This window comes from Excalfactoria chinensis, chromosome 1, assembly GCF_039878825.1.
Source record: "Excalfactoria chinensis isolate bCotChi1 chromosome 1, bCotChi1.hap2, whole genome shotgun sequence".
In the NCBI taxonomy this organism is placed as follows: domain Eukaryota; kingdom Metazoa; phylum Chordata; class Aves; order Galliformes; family Phasianidae; genus Excalfactoria; species Excalfactoria chinensis.
This window is the reverse complement of record NC_092825.1, coordinates 24,286,031-24,306,030: the sequence shown is the minus strand read 5'-3', so window position 1 is coordinate 24,306,030 and position 20,000 is coordinate 24,286,031. Positions and strand designations below refer to the sequence as shown.

Sequence of the window (20,000 nt, the reverse complement as noted above, 5' to 3'; positions counted from 1 at the left end):
CTGGTCATTTTTTAAAGTATAGCAGCTGCCTGCATTATAAAGGAACCATACATTGTGTGGAAGGGCATAGGGGTTAAGCGTAATTCAAAGTCAGAAAATGATGTAAAACTAGAAAAGTGCTATGAATATCAGAGCATAGTTAATAATGGAAAATAATGAAACCTATGTAAGAGATATAGTAAACCAGAAATGGAGATTCTGTTACAATCTGAATATGAAAATAGCTGGAAAATGCACAAAATCCTTCTGACCTCCTCTACAGCTACCAAAAATGAGCTGCTTTATGTACGTACGTTTGTAAATGCATGAACATTTAAAAGTGGTTTGTATGTGTGCGAACTGAGAATTTTATTTCTATTCTTCATTTTGCTAGGCTGCACTGGCAGAGAGTAGTTTACCATTGCTTAGTAACCCAGGACTGATAAATAACGCATCCAGTGGCTTACTGCAGGCAGTCCATGAAGATCTCAATGGTTCGCTGGATCACATTGACAGTAATGGAAACAGCAGCCCGGGCTGCTCTCCTCAGCCTCACATGTAAGTGCAGTTAGTGTTCTTCCAAGAAAAGAATGCCTGAGTCTAAGACCCAGTAATTTTTAGAAGTGCTTTGTAGCAAGGGTAAGTGAAACATCTGGAAGTGAATGTTTGAAACTAAAGCATTTAAGTAGATACTTCTTCATTTACTCTGTAATAGGATTGGTTTTAAGCTTTTCTGTTTGTTTTCAAACCTCTTCACCTTGCTTGCAAGCACTGTATGTGACGGGAAGCTGGTCTCTGTTGTCATTTTCACAGCTTGGTTTATAAGGTACTGTCAGAACCTGCATGTTGGCATTAGTTGTAATTTTTAACTGTGAGTCTCTAAACCATTTATGAACTGTAGTGCAGAAACTGCCCATTTACATAAACCGTAAAATGCAAAGTTTAACTGTTGCCCACAGTTTACATAGAAGCCAGTAAAGTGTAACTTTTTGCCTGTCTTATAAATCAGTGTAATTACATATTCAAGTTTAATTACTGGTGCGTCTGTATTGGCAAGGTTTATATGTTATATTTTATGCAAGACTACGATTCCTATTAATATTTAGCAGCTAACTATATCATTAATTACTCTAAAATCTTTCCCCTACCATCTTTTTAATGGAGCTGAGAGAGTGGAAGTATTAAAAATTGATGTATTGTGGATTTCAGAAATGTGTCTGAAGCTTTAGAAATGCCTGGCCTTAATCAGTGGTGTCAAACGTGGCAGTTTCTTGTTTACTAAATAGTAAAACATGTATCTTGGAGGTATTGTTTCCCAGGTTATTTATATAATAATTAGTGGTGTGATATCTAAGTAGACTTAGATTCAAGTTTAATGTAGGATGATTTTCAATGTGTGTTTACAGTTATGGTCTGTTTTAAAGTAGCTGATCCTGTTTGCCTTTTTTTGTTCCGTTTTCTCTCACACGTTGTTAATGTTGATTTTAATTTCTGGAGTAGGATATTTAGCAGTAACTGTAATTGAGACCAAACTCTCTTTTCATTCACTCTCTGATGTGTGGAGAATCCATTTTCATCTGACCTTTTTTAAGGGAAACGTATTGCCGAGCTTTTCTTCTTTTGTTTGGCATGTTAATATATCTCTGATCATATAGAAATGTTTATTGCTGAGCATTTAATTGTTCTATTGCACATTTATTCTACTTGCTTTTGAAAATAATACACTGTGAACATTAATGTATTTTATCAGGTTCCAAACCATTACTTTTTCAAAATGGAAAAATTTGTCTTTTGGAAGTGTCTTTAGATGTATTAAATAATACAAAAGAAGTAATAAAACTTGAAGTAGAAAGAACATGAATATATGCTCTTGAGAGCAACACTACTCTAAAACAAGTAAAGTGAGCAATCAGACAAAAGTTTTTATATCCCATGCTTTATGCTATCAACCATGCAGTGGGTAGCTTGAGGCCTTTTACTTTTAGCAGTTCTCCTGAGTATGCTAATGCTCTCTTCCTGTATAAAATGCCAAGACAATAAAACTTTAAAGAGCAAACAAGAGTTAGATCATGTGTGTTAAAAACAGCTATTTTACAGAAAAGAATGACACTTGCTATTAAAGTTGTTTTGTAAGTATTTGGCAGAGATGTTTACATATCATGTGTACTGTCTGGCATTCCACTGGATAAACTGCAATATCTATGCATATGATTATGTAGATATGGCTGCATTTATAGCTGTGTTTATAGCTAAAATGCTGCATATTGTAGCAATTCTTGCCTATAAAAAAAGCAAATAACTTGAGTTACACCCCAACTCAAGCTTTAGCTTTTCTCTCATTTCTATGATATGTCATTTGTCAAAACTGGCAATTTCAGGGCTTGCTGTAATGACTCTTTTGAAAATTATGTCTATATTTTGCTTAGTTCTGATGGATTGAAGGAAAAGAATGTAAATGTATCAAGATACCACTGGAGAAGCAAGCTGTGCTCCTTAGAATTGTACTGAATACAGTGTTACCTCATAAATATGTGGCAATGGAGCTTGCTTATTTTGGTACATGTGTATTATGTTTTTTGGTAGGATGTATTTTTTTTAATAATAAAAATTGCATGTTCGTGTTCAGTAGGCAGTATTTGCATACTTCAAATGTGAGAACACTATCAAAGAAATTCATTTCTGTTGCCATAATCTCATCCCTACTTGCTGTTAAAAAGTGGGGAAGTTCTTCCAGTCTTTGAATTTGTACCTGGTCCTTTACATCTGGTTTTCAAAAACAGCTTAGTGAGAGTAGTTACAGTGATCAACTTTCCATCTGTGGGTGGATGTCTCAACATAGGTGAGTGAATCTGCTTACTTGGAAGATAGCTCCTGATCATTGGCAGAGATAGGCTGTAGGAATACAAACTCAACTAAACGTTTAACACCTAAATGATTGAGGGTAGTGAATCCCAGTCAGCGTATTTAGGGCAGTGACACTTGAAAAGCTTTCAAGTTTTTGCCTTGGGTAATGATATATATATAATATGTTCCATTTCTTATACTTATTGAACACTTAAAAATACTAAGGAAGATCTGAATTTTAGGTGATCAGTGTAACTATGTCTTAGTAGTTAGGATATCCTGTGAGTTAGTAATTATGTACAGCATCTGAAATTTTAAGCTGCATGACTCCCAGTTTGCATTTCCAGTCTGATGAAAGTTTATAACTCCATGGTGCGGTTTGCAGCATATCACTGGTAGAATCTCAAATTCTAGATTTAATTTCTGTGCTGCATTAAAAATACAAGTTCTGTCCTTGATCAATCTTCAAATCCGATTCCTGATAGCTCAGTGTTAGGTGGACATCAAGTATTCCCTTCTTCAATGAGGAAGTATGTTACTTACTGTGAACATAGACTGCTTAGGTTTTCTCTAATACCAGTTGTCAGCAATTGATTTGGAACAGTTTTTGTTTAAATCAATACTTAATGCCATTTTTTCTTCATTTCTGGAGCAGTCAGCATGGACAAGGTTGTCAGAGTACTAGTGGAGCATCTAGAGCATCTCTTGTCCACAGGGCTGTTTCCATCCTATATAAGGGTGTAGACTGATGACAGTGCAACTGACCTATTATTTTTGTAACTCAATTGGGAATATCTTATTCTAACAGTAAATTCCAGAATTGTAGAGATAGTTGATTTTATTTTCTTAATGTACCTAAAAAGTACAGTGAAAAGCAAAGTCAAGTCTTAGAAGAGTTACTTCTTAAAATGAGAGTTCATATAACCTCATCTTGCATGAAACTTTATATTCATTTACTGAAATCAGTAGTACTGATATTGTTTTGAAGCCAAAAGTCCCGTGGTCTTTAAAGCTGTTTTTAGAAAACATTGGGTCAGGCTGTTGTGAGAAAGGAGAATTATTGTCCGAATGAACAAGAGTAAGGGTCAATCTGAGATGAATAAGGAAATGAAATTATCCAATGTTGTGATGGAACACATCCACAAAAATGATCGGAGGGATGGAACGCTCCTCCTGCAAGCGCAAGCTGAAAGAGCAGCAGGCTGTTCAGCCTGGAGAAGAGAAGGCTGTGAGGTGGCATGATAGCTGCCTTTCAGTATCTAAAGGGGAGCTACAGGAAAGAAGGGGACAGACTCTTCAGCAGGGTCTGTGGTGATAGAACAAGGGAAAATGGCTTCAAGCTTACAAAGGGTAGATATTGCTAGTATTTAAGGAAAAGCCTTTTACAGTGTAGGTGGTGAGGTGCTGGAACAGGGTGTCCAGATATGTGGTTGATACCCTGTCCCTGGAGACTTTCAAGGTGAGACTGGATCAGGCCCTGGGCAATCTGATCTAGCTGTGCATGTCCCTGTTCATTGTAGACTTGGACTAGATGACTTTTAAAGGTCCCTTCCAATGCTCTAAGGATTCTATGATCTCCAGTTCTGTCTGTGAAGAGATGAGTTCCAGCCATCTGTGGCTTCAGTTACCTTTTCCTTTGTATATTGTGGTCATTCCCAACTCTTCTCCTTTACCTTTCCCACTCCTGCCCTGACTAGGATCATTTCTCTTTGCAGTTCTATCTGCATAATCATCAAACTTCCTTTTTTTTTTTTTTCTTCAAACTTTTTTTATCTTTAAATTTTATTCCCAGAGGCAAATATGATTATTCTGCTGTAAGATCATTCACTTTTGAGGTGCTTCAGTTTGAAAGCATTCCATTGTCAGGTCGTTCCCATATCTGATTATTCCAGTCCCCCACTGTTAAGCTTTCACACCACTTACAGTAGGTTACCTATCATTCCAGTTTTAATCCCTTTCATTCCCTTGTTTCTTTAACTTCATAATGTTCCAGTCCCCTGTCTTTCCTTTTCCTTTTTTTTTTTTTTTTTTTTTTTTTTTTTGGTTATCACTGCATTATCCCATTTCATGATCTCTTTGCATTTATCTTGGAGACTTGTTCTGTTGTAGGAGACTGCTATGATCCAGCTCTCTTGTTCATTGTATAAGACTTGAGCTTCTTGCATAAGTCAAGAAAATAAACTTTCAAAACACATCAATTAAAAGGAGTGTAATAAGCATTTTTAAATAGGTGAGAAGCGTGTAATTGAACCAATGAGTGTAGTAGCAATTGCAGTATTTCTAGGAATCTTTGTTTATCAAAAATGTTTCACCTAATCACGTGATATTTTAATGCCTGCTTAATTTACTTTCACACATTTTTATTCATAAGTCTTAAGAAATAAAGGTGATAGGCAAAAAGACGTCGACAGCAACTGATTCTTATTTTTATGTGGAAAGGGTAACAGCTAAGAAGCATTGGATCTTAAAGATTACAGCTTTTGTCTGAGCATCTTCCCATTGAAAGAAAGCTTCATTTGATAATAAGGAGTGAAATAATTTTGCTTTTGCCTAACACTAGAAGGCCACCCAACGTGACAGGCTACAACAGCAAAACAGCACATTATTATCTTATTTTATTACCATTTTGTTGTTTTTTTGGTTTTCTTTGATCTTTACTGATTTTACGGATCATACACACTGAACTCCTGACTTGTGCCTGTGCCTCCCAGTAATTCATACAGAGCTAATCACATGGAGGTGCTACTGGAAATATAAACAGTTCTGTTTAGATTCATAGTATTTTTTGCCATATCTATGGACATGTTTTCACTTGAATATATTCTTAAATATTTATTTTCTTCTGTTTTTTCATTTTGCATTACTTTACTTTTCAATCCATTTTTGCTCTACATCTTGCTTCAGTTCATCTATTTTCTTACCTTTCAAGACTGATGTGCCAGTACATTTCCTCCTTATCTTCTTAAATGTTACATGTCTTACTTTGGATCAGTAGTTGCTGTTTCTTCGTTACGTCATTCCAACCACAATGGCACTTTTTCAGTTCATTACCAATATTCTTGACAAAAAGATCACTCCAGAGATACAATTCCTTCAACTGAGAAGTGTCAGATCCCCATAGCACATCTTGTAGAAGTTGGTCGGCTTCAGTGGGGTTTCAGAGACTCTTTGTATGCTGTCATTGTTGAAAATGGTTGAGTTGGATAAGGAGAAATGTATCTTTGATACAGTGTTATGCTGTGAGAGTAGTACTGTTCGGGTCTTTTGCCAAATTGATTTTTTTTGTTTGCTTGTTCCCTCCCTGTTTCACATTGTTTCTTCATTCCTTGAAAATTTGGCCTTATCGAACATCACAGATGAAAAATGTTCTCTGAGCTTTTATCTTTTGTTCTAAGAACATGGGATATAAGACTCATGTTGTATACAGCCATGCGTACACAATTTCTCTCCTAAAATCATGCGTCATCTCAAATTTGAAAGCCATTGCAGAGCTTCATTCATTTGGTGACTGTAAGCCATATTCACATTTGCAGACTTTTATTATTTCAGTTTAGTTTAACTGATACATGATCTAGCTCATATAGTCCTTCTTACTTTTCCTGCTTATTGTAAGTGTGTTAGAGCAAGCATATTGTGAACTTCAAGTCTGTGTTTTGGTAGGCCATGCAACCTCATTCTGACATGGTAGGCTGTCCATTTTCCTCATTCTTCTAGTGGCTGTTCTGTAACACTGGTTCTATTTTCATGCACAGATGTTAACAGAGTTGATTAAAATATTCCAGGTATAGTTATATACAATGTTTCTATATTCTTATGTCATTATGGGAGGGGAGAAAAACAAAACAAAACAAAATAAAATGTTGGCTTTTTGGCTAATAATTGAACTGTTTAATTTTTGAAAAATACCTTCAGATGTAGTTTGAATAGAAGCTGTATGTTACACTGCTGTTTTGCCACGGTCCTCATTTGGAATTGCATGTAGCTTTGTTTTGAGAAGTATTTGACACGATGCCAGTTGGCATTAGACTGACCTTTTGGTTTCACATACTTGTAGTGAAGCCATGACTGATAATTGTGAAATTACTTTGAGATGAGCCTGTGCGGGTTTTTTTTATTCATGTAATAAGGAAAGAAATGGTTATGCTTTTGTACCCACCTGGTATTGCTGGAATTGCAATTAAAAATATGTGTAATTTTATTTTGTAGATATCTGCAGATGTAGCAATGAATGAGGTATTGTACTGTGTATAGTTCATTAAATGGAGAATGTTCCAGCATACTCCACTGTGAAGCAGAAGTCTGCATTAAGCAAAGGCCAAAGTATGATGCTAAGAGGCAGGATATATTAACCAAGGTACTCTGATATGTCAAATGTCTCCTAATTAGCTTAGTCTACAGGCATAATACATTTGTTTTTTCTTGCTTAGACCATGTGGATATAAGATATTCCTCAAATGTGTATTTCTTCACATCCAAATATTAAATTTTTTTATGCAATCGTAATTGCATAAAAGTGGGATGCATGATGCAACAGCAGTCATAGGTGTAAGTATGAGGTGGTAATGATGGTAATGGCAGTCATTCGTAAGTAAAGTCTCTAGAAATAGTAGCTAATGACCACATTAATATGTGATGAAATGTATGTAAACATAATCTCTGTCCTTCAACCAGTTCTTCTGATAAGACTTCAAGGGTAGAATACTGTGGACAACAGCTTTCCTAAATGATATGGCAGATATATAAAGGAGGGGGGAAAAAAAAAAAAAGAGGAACAAGAGTGATCAAAGAAAACTTATGTCTAACAGTGGAGGTAACCTGTCTGTGTATCCTCCTCATCCACATATGATTCTAAGCATACAGGTAGACTTCCAGGTAGGAACCATGTCACAGAAGAGCTGTGGTGACAAATGAGGCATCAGGCTCTTAAGACGATTTCTTGGACACATCACTTATTTTGTGTGCTGAGCCTAGCTTTGTTCTTCAGTGACAGGTAATGAGGTCAGTGGGCAACACTTGAGATCTTCTAGCTGTAAAATGTTCTCCCCACTCGTTGACTGTGCTAATATAATAGAAAGAATAGAACTATGGAAGAACAAAAAATATTAGGTTTGATAGCTGAGAAGAGAGAAACTGAGTGGGGAAATAAGTCTTCAGAAAGCTTTTGCAGAGAAGATGGAAATAGCCTCGTCTGCTGGGACTGGGACAGGAAATAACTGCCTAACATTTCGGTAGGAGAGAGGTAGACTACCTACCAGAAAATAAATAAATAAATAAAACCTCTCTGACTACCAGATTAGTAAGTGCTGATAGGTATACCAGTACAGAGAGACTAGGGAACCACTGATGAGGTAGGCTTCTAGGACTAAATCAGAGAAGTATCTCTCAGAAGTGGTTTAGGTATAAATTATCCTATTTTGGGGTAAGTGAAAGGGATGAAGAGACTATGGCCTCTTGAGATCCCTTCCAACTCTATCTTTGTTTTTTATTCTTATGATAAATCTGAAAAAAAAAAAAAAAAAAAAAAAAAAAAAAAAAAAAAAAAGTTTCTTTCATGTATGCCATTTCTTGTAAGAGGCTGTCTGAAATTGTCCAAGTCCATTTACTTTTTAATCTGGAACAGCTGTCACAGCTAAGTATCTTTAAGCACTCTTACTTTTAAGTTTGAATGAACCTTGACCTTAAAGGAAAATATATAGTGAGCACAGGAGAAATGAGAGATGTCAGTTAGGACAATGCAGACAGTCTTAAAACAGTTGAGTTTGACCCATTTGCCTCTGAGTGTGATGTGTAGGTCCATTTGTGAATGCTGCCATTGGTTATTTGGCAGAAAACAAACTGAGGAGCTGGCTGTTCTCCAGATGTGTCCTAGAAGGCAGTTCAAGCACTGAAAAAAACAAATGCTCCTCAAGAAACTTATCATATGAAAAGGAATCATTTTGGTTACATCCTGCTGAAAATTTTGAAACAGTACTCATCAAGCATACCTCTGAAACATCATTTTCAATGAATACAAAATGAGTGTTTCAGGCCCAGATGTAAGTGTAATACTATTTAATCCCTTGCTGCTGCATCACAATAAAATTTTCAGGTGGCATTGCAGAGAAAGGTTGGTGATTAGCTTATAAAAACTCACAAAAGTGTGATGGAAATGTTAGTAAAAAGGGTATTACATTCAGCCTTGTTGTCACATACCATCAGCTCAGTGTTTTTTAAGATTTGTTACTGTAAATTATTTTCAACAGAAATAGAAACAAAATTTATGTATATATATATTGATATATAAAAACACACGTAGTACAGTCCAGATTCTCAGCTTCTCCTGGATCACTGATGAGCTTTCCGGATGTTGCATAGACAACGTTTGCTTGCTCTGTTCTTTGCATAACATTGAGAATATCTAGTTGTTGCTTGTAAGTTTCTGTGGAAAGAGTGCAGTTTTTTAAATTTCACAGCAATCAGATCCTGCAGAGCATTTCATATCCAGTAGCCTCTTATGTTTTGTCCTTTTTAGACTTGCTCCTTCTGGATGGTTATTCAGCAACCCCAAAAATATTTAGATATTCAAATCTGTAGTGCTTTGTCACTTTGCTTTCAAAAAACTTCTGTGTTCTTTCCTCCTAATCTTCTTTGTTGAGCATGTCGACTTTTGAAGTTTGAGCAACATGTAGTTGAGTGTTTGAAAGATTATTTGGGCCTGTACCCTAAGCTAATTTTGAGTCGAGTTTCTACTTTTTGTTCTTCTTGAAAGAGAAAATACCCTTCTTTAGGTATATAAGGGAGCAAGTCAGTGTCAGGCCTGAGAATTTTAGTAACAATCACTAGAATCAAAAAATACACATAAAGGACATCTCTCTAATCGGAACTTGATTCCTAAAAATTCTGATCCTGTAACAGCAAATAGCACATGAATTTGGAGTCTTATTTGAAATGTAAAGAAAATATATTGTTAATATATCAGTTTTCCAGTAAGATTCTTTCTTCACAGTTCAAAGATTTCATGTCATTACATTATCAGTTAGTATTATTAACATTCATAGCTGATAATATATCAACACAGATAGGATATACTTATTTACTGCAATGGCATTGTCTTGCCAAGTTAAAAAATAAAAAGTCTATGAAGACCTGTTCAATTTGTTATCAGTTTCATAATGTAATAAATCCATTTCCATTAACTGCTTTTAATCAAAGATTACTATTAGATTATTTAGTGTTTTGTAAATAAGCAGCACAGAATGTTTCCTGAGTTAAGAAGAGACTGATACAGAAAAGAAAAAGGAGAGGTTTTCTCGTAATCTACATTAGTTGCTTCTGTGGTGTAAGGATCAGAACTTGTTAAAACATTTTCCTATAGGGTAATGGCAGGTGGCATGTCAGAATTCTGAAATGCTTATAAATTTTAATCCTATTAAATAACACTGTCTGAATGAGAAGTTTCAAAACTTCTCTTTAGTGATAGCCCCTTGCATTTTTAACATGAGGTAAAATTAATATTGGGATAACTGCACTGATAATATTATGATAAAAGATGCCATATTAAATTGAGTGAACTTAATTATGAATAAGGGTGAAGTGTGAATATTTGCTTTTTTCCCCATGTTTCACCTATCTCCATACTCCTAGCATATCAATGTTATTTATATTTCCAAGCTACTGATCCTTTGTGTTGACTTTAGTGGCAGCTAAAATAAATCAATTCAGAGCACTCCTACCATCTTTAATGTTTCTTTCTGCAAATGTGTATACAATGCCATAGGTCACCTGTGTTGTTCCTTCTGGATTCTGCTGTTATTGTTTTTGAGATAACTGAATAATAGCTACAAGGTGGTCAGTTGCATATACTAGTTGAAGTAATGTCCTAGTGCAACTTAATCTCCTGGTTACGCTAACATACTGATTTGGGACCTCTTAAGCAGAGGTGTCACTGAAGAATTCACAAAAAACTTACATTTATTGAACAGTTAAGTAGATACATAAGGGGTAATGTTTTTCTCTTGGTTTTCTCAACATTAAATTGATCTGACATAGGTTGTCAACTTTCTTAGTTTCTCATAGTTAACTTTAGATATTACTAGCATATATTGTATTATTAATTCTGTTTACATATTCTTTTGAGGGTATGAATAATTACATTCAAAATGTAAATCAAATGTAGGATCTTAGAGGATTCTCAATTAGCCTGCATCCCTATTGAGAAATAATCTTTTTTTCTTCCTTTGTCCAACTGTTTATTGGCAAAACTGTAGTGTTAGTAAGGGTTGGGTGGTTGAGGTTTCTTACAGAAATTTACAAGTTAAAGTATCTCAATCAAGTCGTCTTGTTTACTCTTGTATTACACAGAGAGTCCTCAAAGGGCTAGTAAAATTAGTGGCCTTTATATATAAAGTTGTTATTCCACTTCATTTGTCTAGAAGAGAAACGTGGTTCAGTATGTGTATCTCCTTTGGTTATTCTGTCTTCTCCCCCAGCATTCTGTCAAATGCATTGCATATTTCACTTACAGCTGCTGTGAGTTAATTTCACAAGTGAAATCTTGCCCTAATCAAGTCAAGGGGAATTTTGCTGTTGATGTAAATTATATCATATAATCATAGAATGGTTTGGGTTGGAAGGGATCTTCAATATCATCTAGTTCCAGCTCCCTTGGCTATAGATAGGAACATCACCCTCTAGACCAGGTTGCTCAGAACTCCATCTAATCTGGCCCTGAACATTTCCAGGGAGGCAGTATCCAGTTGTCCTCCAGAGATCTGGATTTCATTCCAATAAATCATTAGTCTTCATATCTCTGGCTTTCCCTCATTTCTTTTTCTGCCTTCAGTCTCCTAATGTCAATCTGATATTTCTTGTGATTGTTTACAGCTGCATTTCTCAATTTAAGTTCATTAAAATCATTTTTTTCCAAATTCTCCATTCTCCGAGATCTGAAATCTTTGTGTAAATTTTCAAATGCCTTGCAGAATCTTAGCAAAATTGCTGATGTTGAAATCTGACATATTTTTATCTGTAATGTATTAGCAAGAATATATTACTTTGGCCATGGCAGGACTAATTTGGAATGTCCTGTTAACCAGGAAGTCTCTTAAGTTATTTTTTAAAAGGTTGTGTTGTGTTTTTTTTTTTTCCTCTTGATGGAAATGTAATGTCTTAATATTCTCTGCTGTTTATATTCCAATAAAATACAAAAGGTACAGATAAAATCACATTTTCATTGGAGATTTTTGGTATTAAACTCTCTCCTTAGTCCATTTTACCTCTTTTTTAGACATTATTGCTCATTCTTCCTTTTAAAATAGCATAATGTAGTCATGTAGATCAGATTTGCAGATAATGGTGTATATCTTCCTGCTGTCCTTCCCTCTGATATCTGAGTTACATAAGTGCTTGGAGGAATGTATCTTTGCTGTGCTCATGCTAGATCTCCACTTCTAATTAGTAATTGTTCTCACCTTTTACTCTGTTCTTCAATTTGCCACACCTAGGTAGTATATGATGGTCTCTGATTTCTCTGGGAATATAAGAATATACTGGGACCAGTCCTGTTAACAGCTTTAATGCTGTTTATTCTTTTTAAGGTTTGATGCTCTGGAGGATAAATCACTCTCTAATTAGTTTTGCAGATGACATCAAATTGAGGGGAACAGTAGACTTGTGTAAGGGTAGGATAGCAGTTGAGGGACCTGGATGAGTTGAAGAACCAAGCCAAGAGGAACTTTACACCACTGTAGACATGAATTTCCATGTGATTAATAAGTTGTTAGACATGAAAAAAAAGTATATTTTGAAAGTGTTTTCTGTGCCTCATTATCTTATTTGAGTGAAGAGAAGATTACTGCATCCCATTTGTTCACAACTTGGCTATTGGAGGGCCTGGAGTAAAAGCACATTTAGCATCCAGAAACATGTCCTCTGAGAAACACTGCTTCTCTAAGCATGACATTTCCGATCTTCTGGAAATAAGTTGTAGCTTCCAGAATATTGTAGCTTCAGTCTCTATTTAGTGAAGTGAGGTCATGCACCTACAGCTGTCAGACAAGTAGATGTGTCAATAGGACCTTCCTCACTTTCTTAATTGAAACTATTGATTAGCCTATAGTAATTATACTATGTAGAAATAATAATGCTTCTTCAGCGTTTCAATATATGCGGTACATATATAAAGTCATTCCTGATGTTCAAGAAAAAACAATACTACTTTCTGTGACAGCTGTTACATTGCTGAACTTGTATTTAATTACTCATCTAATACTTTTTCTTGTCTTTTTCAGTATTTGGATTAGTATCTCCCTAAATGGCTGTACTTATTAATGACAATAAACAGTTCACTTCTTAAGAAAAATTATATGCTTTATATAATAACATAAAATTGAAAAGAGACAACTTTATTGAATAGAAGTAGATACACTGAAAATTCTGTAGGATTTAGGGATTTGTCTCCATATGCCTGTAGAGTCATAAATATTAAGAGTTCCAGATTGGATAAACTGGGTTGGAAAGGAGGGCTTTGCTTTTTAAACCTCTACAGGGTATTTTGCAGACTTGGAGTGAGGACTGGCTAGATGCAATTTTTCAATAATAGTCCAGGTCTTGGGAAAAAAAGTTACTGCATCTATAATATAGTGACTGCTATTTCACCAAATAATATTTGGTGAAAATTATGTTGAAAACATAAAGAAAGCTTTAAAATTTTTAGATCTGAAAGAAAAGTTTAAACTGTATTTTTTAGTAGATTAAACAGGATATTAATACAGAATTGTCTTTAGAAAAGCAAAATGCTTCAGATAAAAATAAAGCTGTATGGTATTCATCACTACACAACCAAAGAAATGAAAAGGAGGACATAGTCACAGTATTCTTCATGCCTCAAGAGTTTACATGCGCACATGAAATTACATTTTGAGGAATTCTGTAGCAGTGAATCTTCTAATTTCTTCTACCAGAGCATATACAGAGCATTTTGTGCAGCTGAATCAAAATTGCATTTGTAGTTCAGGGTAGCTACAGCATGAAAGGATTGAGTAGTAAATAAAAACTGCAAGTGTCTACTATAAAAAGTTACACTGAAAATTTAGAGTTCTGTAAAAGATTTTGTGTAACTCAAACACAAGGTTTACTGTGTTATTCTTTCATGTACCAAAGCACAGTCAATATTGTGGAAGTAAATGTACTGGAGAAATAGTACAACTTGATTTTGTGCAGACTAGCCAACTAGTTTTAAAGATGTAATGTTTATCACCTAAAGGCTATCCAAAGAAATTGTGGGGAAAATGGGTCAAATAATATATCATTTCAGAATGGCTTATAGCATTTGAGAACTATATAATCTTATATTTTTTAGAACTTTTAAGTATCTTAATAATTAGCAAGCAGAGAAAATCCTACAAGAACTCGGTATATGTTATCATACCACATATGCTATGACTCATCTCTTAAATAGGAAAGAAAAGAAAAGAAAAGAAAAGAAAAGAAAAGAAAAGAAAAGAAAAGAAAAGAAAAGAAAAGAAAAGAAAAGAAAAGAAAAGAAAAGAAAAGAAAAGAAAAGAAAAGAAAAGAAAAGAAAAGAAAAGAAAAGAAAATAGCTAGCTGAGCTCTAGAAACTTTGCCATCTATATATACTTAAATACTACTACGTGAAGTCTCTAAGTAACTTCTATGTGAGAGCAAATAGCATCGAAATTATAGTCTTAAAAAATCAGCATGGGAAGGACTTCTTGTGCTGTAGGATACCAAAGGGAAAAACTTCCTTGTGTTACTGAGCATCTAAGTCACCACACCAATACAAAATACCTTCACTTGCCCACACTGAATGCCTTGACTTCAGCAGCTTTTCTCTCAGCATCTACCATGTCTACCACAGGAAGTCAAGGGCAACATATTTTCAGTGCCTGTCATTACACTGACTTACATGTCTGAGAGAATATACCTCTCTTAATCATCACCTCACCCAGCACTTTCCTTTAGAATGATTTTGGCAGATTATTAAAGATTTTGAGTGGATATGGATAACAACATAAGGAAGGCCTGTGGAATATGTTCCACTGGGAGGGGGTTGTCGCACTCACTTCCCTGGCAGCTTTCATAATTAAACAATAAGCCCTTTGCATATGTTTTCCTTTTTTCTTTTTGTGCATACAAATGAGCAATAAAATAATTGTTTTTCTTCAGCCCACAGAATAGGATGAAAGAAATACAAGGAAACTAAAATTGTTAATTCTCTGTTTTGGTAGAAGGGAAGTACTCGGGTTCTCTGTGGTAATTCAGGAGTGATTGTTATTAAAGGCGTTATTTGACTTTGTGTTTTTCTCTAAAGGAAAGTTGCATTTTCTATTCAAAGGCTGTGATAAACATGTGGATTTCTACTAGTCTAAGCCTTGTTTATTGTAATTATTTATAGTTTGTTGCCCTGTGTTATCACTGCTGTTTTGCTGGGTTTGGTATCCTCTTGCATTAAAACTGATGTGATGTGAAACCTCTGTAGAAAACATGCTATCCATAATTGAGAATATTGTATGAAGTATCCTTTCTCCTTGTTGACACCAGTTCAGCTCAATTTAATTAAGTAGTCATGTACTTGGTTATAAGATCTGGTTGTTTTCTTGTCAGCAACAGCACATGTTCTAATGTTTAAAAGTTGAATGCAACACTTGTTTTGTTGCCACTGCCTAGATTTTAGCAGGATTTTAGTAGCTATTACACTGTACAAGTTTTCCCAAGATGGGATCAGGCTCATCTTTGCAAAACTCAAAAGACAGTTCATCTTTCATTATGCAAGTTCCTGTAGGCTTTAGGAGTTTGGTTTTGTCTCTAAGCATTTGGAAGATACTTTATACAGTTCTTCCTAATAGTTATCCATCTATCAACTACCTGTCCTTCTATCTTTCTTTTTCCTTTGATGCCTCAAAGTTCTTCTCTGGCAGTCTACAGACAGTCTTGACAAGGCCTCCATAAGTGTCCAGTCACTGCTACCTGTCTCTTTGGCAACTGGCAGTTGTTCCAGTTAAATACTATGAATGACATTGTCCTTAAGGATGTATTTCTGACAACATAAGAACTAGAAGTTATAGTTTGCCAGTTTCCAGAGGGGACAGCAGAAATCTCCTTGTAAAAGCTGTTAAGCATGCTGAAAACCTTTATGACATGTGGAAGAGTGAATGTTTGAGGCAGCCACAGAGACAGAGGAACACACCATGTTCTTTGAATTATGAGTGAGGGAGGTGTTTTCAGAGGCTCTACAACTTATTGGAACACCTTTTATACTAGGAAAATGTCTCACTGAGTTTTGAAAGTGTGATGTACACAAAAATTTTCTCTCAAAACGGCAAATTCATCAATTTTTAAGGAGGTGACCCTTGGAAATTACTCTGCTTATTTACATATTTATCTAAAAGATTTTTGATAAAATTTGGAATCGTCACACTTCATTTTGAACTCAAGAGGAGGTTTAATTTCCAGCACTTGCTTAATAAAATATAGCTATTTTGATGAGAACGTTTCAGCACGACGTAGTAATAACGCTAAGAGAGGACCTCATCATCCTTTTATCATACCAAAGATTTTGCAGGGGCTGAATTCAATTGTTCAGTGTAATGAACCTGTTCATATAGGCCCCTAAGGATGGATGCTCCCCAAGCAACTAGTGCTTTCTTGCTCTGCACTAATTTTTAACTCCAGTATCTGACCTGTTCATTCTATAAACTAAGACATCTCTTTTTCAGCCTTTTTTTCATATAGCAATATTTTTTAAGCCCCTACCTGGAATTTCTCCAGTTGCCACATACTTGAAATCTCATCATTTTCACTGATAGGCTTGTATTACCTTCCATTTTGTTGAGATCTGTGGAGTTAATAACCACGATCTCCATCCTCTATGTCATTAATGAAAATACTGACTAGTTATGAACCTAAGACTGGACCATATATAGGAACTATTCTATTCTTAGTTAAAGCAAAAATTCCAATTATGCAGTAGTTTCGATCAGAAGTCAGAAATCTGTAACCTGTGACCTGTTGTTAGGCTTTATTTGAATTTGCCTAGTTATTAATGAAAAGACATTGCATATGTAAATATTTCTTCAGAATTTGTTTAAATACTCAGCACTCACATGGGAATTAGTCCTTAGTACACTGCTCCCATTGCATAACAAAGTGGCAGAGTAGAATTTTGAATATAAAAATATTTTTATATATATGTATCTATTTAAAAACATATACTAATATTTCATACTAGTTGCACAATGAAGTGTAGCCATTGCAATGTTTTGATCATTATGTATGATAAACATCTTGGAATATATCATACTTTTTTGAAGCCTTTGAGATGTGATGAATATATTGAGAGATTTATAAGATGGGTGTTCAAATAGTGTTTTGTTCATGGTAAAGCAAACCAACCAAGCATCTTGGCTCTGGTTTTCATAGGTATTTTGTATAGTTCCTTCTTCCTCAGAACACACTACATTAGAAATGTGTGTTCCTTTACATCTCAGACCAATGTACATCAACCTGGCCCCACTTTTGATTTCAAAAAACAAATTCTGGAGTCAAGCTTCAAGAGTCTAAAAGCAGTGTTTCCTGCTTTCAGAAGGAAGTGTTTGTGTGGTAGTGCCTTTCAGCAAGTTGTGCTCTTAAGGTGCTGGCAAAAAAGCCAGTGTTTTTTTTTTATTATTTTTATTTTTTTATGGATGACTAGAGTGCTTGATTTGGGTCTTGATATACTGTTGATCTCGATGAAAGTATAGTTAAATAAATGAAAATTTTTGTGTCCTGATTAATCTTCTTTGCTATTAATTCTTCTGCAGATTGGTTATCAAAATAATCTTTGAACTGTCCATACAAAAAAGAGATGATTATTAGTCAAAAATTGCAGCACAGAAAAAAACAGTGACTTAACCTGTAATGCACATTCAGTGGACATTTTTGTTGTCCTTCTTGTTTGTACAGTGACTGAACGCAAACCACAGAAATGGGAGAAAAAAAGCTTGGGCAGCACTCTAAAGCAACTAAACAAATCTGCTGCGTACCCTAGTGCTCAACATTGATTCATCAAAGAGGGAGCAGCACAGGGGACAGAATGTTGTAATAATTAGAGGATCTGGAAGTGATGAATATGGTATTATATCATGATTTTAAAAAGCGAGGGCTTCCAACAAAAATAAATAAATAAATAAAATTTGAGCTGTAGAATCCCCAAATATCCAGAGTTGAAATAGACAGGTTAGATAGGGCTTTGAGCAACTTGGTCTGGAGATAGGTGTCCCTGCTTATAGCAGGAGTGTTGGGACTCGGTGGTCTTGATGGTCTCTTCCAACTCAAACCATTCAGTGATTCTGTGACACTTGAGTTCAGCTCCTGCCTCCACACAGGACCACCCAAAATTCAAAACCTATGTCTGAGAGCATTGTCTCCTGAACTCAAGTAGCTCAGTCCTATGACAACTGTCCTGAGCATCCTGTTCCAGTGTCCGAACACTCTCTGGTGAAGAACCTTTCCCTAGCCCTCCCCTGGCACAGCTCCATGCCGTCGCTATTACACAGAGCAGAGCTCAGTGCTGCCCTTCCGCTCCCTGAGAGGAGCTGGAGCTGTCATGAGGCCTCCCTTCTGCTCTGTGCTGAGCAAACAAAAGGACTTCAGCCGCTCCTCACGTGTCTTGCCCTCTTGACCTTTCCCTGTCATCCTAGTGCTCCTTTGGATGCTTGCTAATACCTTTGTGTCCTTTTTATATTGTGGCACGCAAATAGCACCCAGTGCAGGAGGTGAGGCTGCACAGTGCAGAGCTGAGGGGACAACCCCTCCCCTCACCCAGTGGCTGTGTTGGGCCTGGTGCACCCCAGGATGCAGTTGACTCTTTGGACTACTAGGGAAGGTCACTTATATTCTATTTACTTTCAGCCAGAACCCTCGGATCCCTTTCCACAAAGTTGCTTTCCAGCTACTCATTCCCCCAGTGTGTACATATATCCATGTGTAGAATCCAGCACTTGTTCTTTCTTAAACTTCTTAAACTTGTTTAGCAGGTTGGTGATTGCCAACCCTCCAGCTTGTCAAGATCTCTCTGCAGGGCCTCTCTACCTTTGAGGAAGTCAGCAGCTCCTTCCAGTTTAGTGTTGTCTGCAAACTCAGAGTATATCTTTGAGTCCCGTGTACATGTCATTGATAAAAACATTAGAGAGAACCAGCTCTAAAATGGAACCCTGTTAAATCCTCCTAGTGACTGGCCACCAGCCTGATATAACCCCATATACTAGAACCATTTGACAGAGACTCGTCAATCAGTTGTTCACCCATCACATTACCTTTTTGTCTAGCTGCATACTGGAGTTCAAAAGCTCCCTTAACAATGTTTGAAAAAAAAAAAAAAAAAAAAAAAATGCAAAGAAACAACAAAAACAGAAACAGCAGTATCAAAAGTCCCTTAAACCTCAAGGCACACAATTATTTGTAATGCCATAAAAAATAAATAAATAAATAAATAAATAAATAAATAAATAAATGGATGAGCGGGTTCTCTCCTTGTTCCAGAGAATATCATTCAAATGTCCAGATGCTTTTCAGTGATACAAAACATTTTAATATAAGCTCATTTTCCCTTACATCCTATTTCCCAAACAAGTAAAAACAAAACCACAAGTTTAAAAGGAGACCAAAGCACCTTGTTGCCTCTTGGTGCTAATGGTTGTATTCAAATCTGGTACTTTCTATGTAGAGGAAGATAACTGCATGATATCAGCTCCCTGTGGGGTATTCCAAGTCTCAGGTATTTGCTGGAAACATCGCAACAGTGAGGTGTAAGAGGTTAGACTCAATTTCCATTTCCGCTTTTTTATGACAGGGTTAACTTTGCAAGGACAGTCAAAGCCTGGTTTGCTTTTGAAGAACAATTGTTGTGTAGTGATGTGTTTGTTGGATACTAATCCAGGCAGCAATTCAGTCATCCTTGGATAGTAATCTTTAATTTGTATTCACGCTCTGAAGAGCTAGAACTAAAACTGACTGTGTTACAGCTAACTGGTAAATACTTGCTCAGTGTATGTTGTATATTCTGTACTTATGAGGCAGTACACACATACAGTGAGACTAGTTTTACCTGATCTCACTCAGTGAATTAAGATTTACTGTCTTTATGTCTGTTTCAACCAAGACGAGCCATATTTTTATCTTATTTGCTTTTGTAAATTCTC

The 20,000-nt window shown here is 35.8% G+C and overlaps 1 protein-coding gene across 18 annotated transcripts in view; it reads left to right on the top strand.

The window, feature by feature from the left end:
• Positions 1-20,000, top strand: part of FOXP2 (forkhead box P2) — a 404,928-nt gene that overhangs the window by 377,212 nt on the left and 7,716 nt on the right. For all 18 annotated transcript variants that reach the window (XM_072331323.1, XM_072331332.1, XM_072331313.1 and 15 more), the window contains one exon: positions 374-537. In XM_072331323.1, the coding sequence (XP_072187424.1) occupies positions 374-537 (164 nt within the window). The remainder of the gene's footprint in view (positions 1-373; positions 538-20,000) is intronic.